Raw genomic sequence first — 7,207 nt, 5'->3', positions numbered from 1 at the left:
GTGCGACTGTTGCAAGGATAACATTTCAATTTCCAGCGAAGCTCTTTCTTTAGGGCAGCTAAATCAGAATTTCCTGTTGCTCGTCATTAAACCACGCACTTTAAAACGTTTCCTGCGTATGACTCGCACATCTGAAATCTTTAGTATATGTATATATATATATATATATATATAAGAAAGGAGACTTCACCGAGGGGCTCGATTTTCTTATTATATCATAAGAAGCCAACAAACACTGACACCAACGACAACATGGGGAAATCACTTGCGCTTAATAAATGAAATAAAGAAACGATAAATTAATGGAAGTGAAAGTGGATGAAAAAAACAACTTGCCGCAGGTGGGAACCGAACCCACAACCTTCGCATTTCGCGTGCCATGCTCTACCAATTGCGCTACCGCGGCGCCGTTTCCCCATCCACTTTTCTTGGGTATTTATGTTTCCTAGTAGAGCGCTGGGAGTGTTAGCCAGCGCCACCACACACAGACCTTGGCGGCGGACGGTCTCGTTCTCGTTCTCGTTCTCGTTCTCGTTCTGGGCGTCACGTTCTCGTGATGCCTGTGGCAGAAAGGACGTTCCACGTCCTCCTCCAAGGTCTGTGTCTCTACAGAACAGCACAACGCTTTGGAAAGGCAACACAGCTGTCATACAAGCCTGTGTCGTTGTCACATATTAAGTTATTAGTACCTCAGTGTTCCTTCAACCTCAACGTGCGAGGTAGACGCAGGCGTAAAGCAGATTCCCCGCGCCAATAAATGACACTAAACGTCTTTCCAACGCATTGGGTACTGCGGGCTCTCGAAAACAAACCACAGCGCGCGCGCGTGCCTCGGGTCGCAGTGTAGAAATTTTGTTGCGTAATATTATATACATCAGGGATACAACAATCCGTGTCACGTGAGGACACAAATAAACCACATTTCGGTCACATAAATTCGAGGTCCAGGCCGAGAAACGTTTTCTAAATATTTCATTTCTCTCAAATTCTAAACCGCTATCAACCCGTCTGAACCGGTTCGGTATTTTTGCACCGGAGCTGAACCTAAACCGAACCAGAAGATATGCGGAAGGCTGAACGTGAACCCAAACCAAATCCGAAAACTTTTCGGTTGAATACCCTGGCTATAAATGGTGGCGCGTGGAGTAAGTGGGGAAACTTGGGGGACATTTGGGAACGCTACGTTTTAGAATACATCTCTATAAACAACCGATATTGCAGCTACGTCGTTTGACAAGGCAAAAAAGAAGGAAAGAAAGACTTACGGTGTAATTTGGAGCAACACCCTTGTACACCAAGAGGAACTCCTCCGCCTTGGCGCAATCGAGATGGAACTGCATTGTAAAAGAAAGAAGGATAAGAAATACAACTGCGCTTGCACTTGGAAAGACGGGAATTGCAGATCCTGAAAGTGACAAGCTTTCTTCGAAAAGTAACTGCGGCAGAAATGGCCATGGGAATTGCTTTGAAGGACGAAAAAGGCTGGGAAACTTGGGGCAACAGCCACATGCCTATTGATTCACTGTGAGGTCCAAATGCCTGCAGGCGAAACAATTTTGCAAAGTGTCGCTTAGCAACCAATTTTTTATGCGCAAGTTTAGTGAGGCGAGGAACGAGAAAGAGCAGTAATAAGGGAAAGGAAAGTAGTGAAAGAACAGAAGAAAGAGAGAAGTGAAAGAATAGAAGAAAGACAGAAGAAATGTTGACAAAGATGTCATATGCGTTTTATAATGGCTGCGCCGCAGTACAGAAGTGTAACGTGGCGGAGCACGCGCACTGTATTGTGATGAAAGGGAGTGAGAATTCTGGCAAGAACTGAGCGTAAGCAGCGTGTAATTATTTAGTATACTTTGGTGGTGCCTTTATGACAACAAAGAGACAACGAGCACACCGAAGCTGGAACCCGGACTGCATCTACATTTGATCCCCTTGGGTGCCCCGGAGATCCTGCGCCGTCTGCTCTATTATAATCTCGGGTAATCTCCTGAGACCTCCGCTTGTCGGTATTTATTTTACTTTCGTATGCTAAACGATCTCACCGAAACACAAATACTAAAGTGCAACCGTCATTATGGAAAACATATAACCTTGCCGAAAAGTTCACGTTATGTACGTGCACATGCGGAAGCCTTATCTCTCTTTCGAGCTGGACGTGTGCGTAATCGGATATAGCAAAACGTTTCTCAGCTTTTAGGAGTATACGTAGTGGGCAAATAATTGAGACGGTAAAATACGACGTACGTAAGTTATTAACAACATTACTTAGGAGTATATCTGCTATGCAGTATTCATTTGAGAAATAAAGAAAGAGAGAAAGAAAGAAAAAAGGAACGAAAGAGAGAAAGAGAAGCAAGCAGGTTGAGTCACTGCCTGAAAAATTTCCGTTGGGCTCACTAATTCTGTGCGGGAATGACGGATCACACCCGCATATAGTGGCTCGTGCTACTAGTTCTAGAATTATTCATTTCAGTTTGTCGATCTCCAAAATCCTCGTTGTTCACGTTGTATTCTGCGCATGATATGACAAAACAACTTCGAGTAGGGTAAGGTCATGGAGCACATAGACGGGTATCCAATCACGAGGTCCTACAGGAGCGCGCACTGCGGATTCGCTTTTACGCTGTTCCCTGCCTCCCGCTGTCTCCCGAATAATATGAGAGCGGGACAGGTATAACGTAAGGATTCCTTTCGTTCAGTTCTGTTCTTTTCTTATCAGTCACACTTCGCGTCGAGCCGATACCGGTGATAACGGCGCGGAGCGCTGCTTTTACCACTGGCGAAGCACGATTAGGAATAGCATTGAAATCGAAGCGCTACGTCTTCCCTGCCGAGCGCAGAAGTATTGGATTTAGCTTGGCCGAGATTCAGTGGGCTCCAATTGGTTTATTTTGATGATGTGCGGGCTTTTTTTGTGTGCAAGGAGCAGGGATGCTCGAAGAGGGCCAAAAATTTTACATTAAAAGTTCAAAATTAAATCTAGCGTTTTACAAGCGAAACCACGATATTGTTGTAAGGCACGACCTAGTGGGGAACTCCGGACTGATTTCGCCACCCCGTGTTCTTTAACCCACACACAATGCACGGTAGCACGGGTGTTTTACAATGAAGCGGTATATGGCTGACCAACTTGCCCGTCCACCGCCTGAACGCCGAAAACTCCTCCGGCGCAACCCCGAGCGCACGCGCAAAAAAAAAAGCGAAATATAGGCTCGCGATTGGCTGCGCCAGTAGTGACGTCGTTGCTCTCCGTCGCAGCCGAGCGCGCGCGCAGCAGTTTCTCTCCGGCACCGGAATGGGTAGGCTTCGCGTCATATGTACTCCTGAGGAGCAGGCAGGTTTTGATCAGCAACGCCGCGAGCAGAACCCGGAACGAGCTCGTCTACGCCGTGCCGATGCTGCAGCCCGGGCACAAGAACAGGCTCGCGCAGCCGTGCGCGAGCAACAGCTGCGTACCGAGGATCCGGCAGCCTAGCAAGCCGTCGTTTAGTGAACCGTCTGGATTAACTTATTGATAAACACCGGGGCCGCACGTTTCAGCTTCGCTGGTTAACCATCTGTACGGACTGCTTGAGCGGTGATTTTTTGCTTTGGCCCTCATCGAAATGCGGCCGCCGCGGCCAGGGTTTGATCCCGTGACTTCGGGCTTAGCACCGGCAAATCCAAAGCCATTAAGCAACCATGGTGGCTATTGCTTTACTTTGCAAGCTGCAGTTGCAGTGGGGGCAATTTCGCAAGTATCCCTTATAACGCGCTGTTAAAAGGTGCGGGCAGTGCAAGCGGGAACAAGTACACGCTAACGGTCCTCTACAACCACCTTACCATCTGGAGCGCCGTAACCTCGAAACCTGACGTCAGTATTTTCCGCAGCACACTGCTGACATTCCCTGTAATGCAAACGAGAAAACCCAATAAGCTTTACACTCGCACAAGCCACAAAGTGGACTCTAAGCGACGCGTTAGTGGAGCAGGATTTGGAAAAGAGCCGGTCGGTGATCCAAATTGCTAGCAAATCACATCGCTTAAAGCTAGACAACAGAGCCGAACATGCCGCGCATTGAGTTCTTCCGTTCAAGGTCGGTACGACATAACGATTCTTTTTTTTTTCTATTCTATTTCATATCATCAACCGCACTGGACTGACCGGTTTCAGTGATTGGGAAGGCGTCTTATACCACTGCCGAGTCGCAGAAAGGAGTATAATTGGAGTAACATCGTTACGTTACAGCTGCTCTGAGCTCTTGCGACACGACCTTAGCATTGAGCAAAACTTTTCTGAGGCCTGCGGATGCTGTTTATGCCGTGCAGACTTATTTCAAATATTTATTACAAAGGCAGACTTCGCGAAAATAAGTAACAAATCTAGAGGCCAAATTCCCGAAGGCTTCGGTTCGAAAGGAACGTTCCTCAACTACCGCTCACATTCGCTAACATTGCGTTCCCCGCTATGAACGACCTGTCGCGCGGTTTCGTCCGTGCCGCAACCAGTTCGTCTCCTTCAAAGCCTGGCTGCCTTTGCAGCAGCAACACGTGACCTTGAAGTGAGAATGCAGCGAGCTATGGGTACGCATGTGCATTGAGCCCGTCACGATGGTGAGCGGCGTCCCCACTGGTAAATGTTCTCCAATGATGCGTGCTAACCTGGGGCTACCTACCTTAGCAGAGAGAGCGAGAGAAAGACAAGAGGGAATGCCGGGAAGTTAACAAGAAATTTGTGCCATTGCCTGTCCAACGCCGGAGGAATGGTACGGCTGACAGCGTTGCAAGTGATATTTGCGGCTGTCAAGAAGTCATCGCATCGTAAATCTGTTTTGCGACCGTCCACTGTTGTGCCGCCCCCCTATCGTGTCGCTGTAGTTCCGCGGTAGTGGCATTAATGGGCCAGCCTGCGTGCCATGTACTGTTAACAGCGAAAATAATTTTTTCTGCTGCGCTGGAGTAAGGTTGAAATAACCCTTTTCAGAACTTTCAAGCTTAAAACTCGAAGGTTGATCCCGGTTTGTGTTAAAGGAAGAAATGTGAACAAACCGTCTCTGAAGACGTGTGGCTTGACGACGCAGCAGGTGGTGTTCTCGAAAACCGCTGTGTTACAGCGACGATCGAACTGGCTTCCAAAGAGCACCACGGATTCCTGAAAAGAAGGATAGAACGAAAGAAAGAAGGGAATAAATAAATAAATAAATAAATAAATAAATAAATAAATAAATAAATAAATAAATAACGAGCAGTAGAGTGCTCAGTACTACGTACATCATTGCTATCCCACTTGAGGGGAAATCCTCCGCACGAACCTGGTGGTACCCCTCGCGTAAGGTGACATTGTATATAGGTAATGAAAATAAATGTTGCTTCAGATAACTTCTGTGTCTTATTTAGTTTCTAGATGTTTCCTTTCGGAAGCAGGCGTGCTGTTAAAGCAGCGGTGAACCACACGATCCGTTGCACTTTTGCTATATGTCGCCAAATAGGCTGTGAACTGTGATGGTAACTTACCATGATTTACAGCCGCATTTCATCTCAGATAGTTATTCAAACCTGTTTCATATCTACAGCTACAGTTAGAGAATCATCACGTGCTGCGGAGAGCTATCGTTATTCGTCTACGTGATCGTCGTGGGCATGCCAGCATACTTTCACACATATCTTTTCACAATTTCGGACCTACTCCGCAAAGAGCTTCAGCGTAAATCGTCGACCTCTCTCTCTCTCTCTCACTCTCGCTCTTGAATTCGCCAAGAGCCCGTTACTTCTGAGCTTTGCCAAGTAAGTGCTCCTGGATGGTCGTTTCATTCATCAATGACGTTTACCTTGAGCCAATTAACACTTCATCTAGGTCATCTAAGTTTGTTCAACTGTTTTATTGCATCCATGTTTGCAACTACAACCCTTACAAATGAAAAAAGAAGCTTCGGAATTAAAAGTTATGCTTTTGTCATACCGGCTTTATGTTCTTTTCTGCTGATACAAACGCTTGCTCATGGAAGAATCAACTTGAACTGTACGAGCTGTACGAGCTATAGGCCCACCTTGAACTGATAATGCTGCCTAAAATATGGCTTCCTACACTCTGGCTTGGCAACTTTTATGACACATGCTGCGCTTCTACGTGCATACACATACGGGCAGTTGACTTACTTGTGGTTTCGCTATTTTTAATTTAAAGACGTGAAATCTCAAGTAAGCTCAGTCGTCGATCCTGTCAAAACACGGCGGTTTCTCCTCAGTATCCTATCAAAATTCACGACGACGCCTCATACTCGACTCACTGCATGCTCCGTTTTCTACTTCACGCAGGAACGGTCGACAATTTCTAACTCTTCTCTTGTTTCCTATGCTTTCCCCCGCCTTTATAAATCCGTTTCCTGGGTTGGAAACAATGTTTTATTCATTTTATTTAAATAAACGTTCCAACTACAATACGCTTCTTTTCTCGTGACAAGCGTTGCGAGAGTGATTGAGACTCTGCACTGGCTTCTTGATTTTATTAACTCAGTTCCTGCGAAGCAACAGTTCGCGACCGCTGACTTTTGGATATATGTTTAGAGATGTACACGTCATCTTGAGACGACTTCGAGCCCCCCCCCCCCCCCCCCCCTTCTCGCCTTTCGTATTCCAACAAAACATCCAGAGAGCTCCCGTTTCTTCCGAAGTCCCAGGCGCTACTACGATGCTTTAGCAGTCGCCGATGAGGCAGAACGAGTTGGCAGAACAACAGAAGTACTAGGGAGTTTTAGAAATAGGGGCCGCGGAGTTGACAGGCACTGTCTGCCAGGGATACATAAGAACGCAAAGAACTAGCGCCCTTCCTTTTTTTTTTTTGAGCTGTGTTACAAGTAAAATTTGGTACAAACCTTCTCGGCTGACGGCTTGTCTTTTGAGATCCAGCATAGAGTTTGCAATGTGACTGCTGTATGCAAAAGGGAGTGAAACAGAATTAAGTTGAACAATATCAAAAGAATAACCACATCTGACAAATAACGCGATGGAGAAAAGAAGCATGAGAAATGCTTAAGATTTGCTTTACCACTGCTACAACAACAACAACAACAACAACAACAACAACAACAACAACAACAACAACAACAACAACAACAACAACAACAACAACAACAACAATAATAATAATAATAATAATAACAATAATAATAATAATAATAATATAAACGGCAGCTGGCTTCGACATATCCCGAAACTTAGATATAGTGATTAA

At 45.9% G+C, this 7,207-nt stretch overlaps 1 protein-coding gene across 2 annotated transcripts in view; it reads right to left on the bottom strand.

The window, feature by feature from the left end:
- The window catches only part of nmdyn-D7 (nucleoside diphosphate kinase homolog 7), a 55,830-nt gene that overhangs the window by 19,669 nt on the left and 28,954 nt on the right, over positions 1 to 7,207 (bottom strand). For both annotated transcript variants that reach the window (XM_070532322.1, XM_070532323.1), the window contains 4 exons: positions 6,849 to 6,904; positions 5,026 to 5,128; positions 3,820 to 3,884; positions 1,266 to 1,334 (listed from right to left, as the gene is read on the bottom strand). In XM_070532322.1, coding sequence (XP_070388423.1) covers positions 1,266 to 1,334; positions 3,820 to 3,884; positions 5,026 to 5,128; positions 6,849 to 6,904 — 293 coding nt within the window. The remainder of the gene's footprint in view (positions 1 to 1,265; positions 1,335 to 3,819; positions 3,885 to 5,025; positions 5,129 to 6,848; positions 6,905 to 7,207) is intronic.

This window comes from Dermacentor albipictus, chromosome 1 (genome assembly GCF_038994185.2).
Source record: "Dermacentor albipictus isolate Rhodes 1998 colony chromosome 1, USDA_Dalb.pri_finalv2, whole genome shotgun sequence".
Lineage (NCBI taxonomy): Eukaryota > Metazoa > Arthropoda > Arachnida > Ixodida > Ixodidae > Dermacentor > Dermacentor albipictus.
The sequence above is the reverse complement of the archived record's forward strand: the minus strand, read 5'-3'. Positions and strand labels throughout refer to the sequence as shown.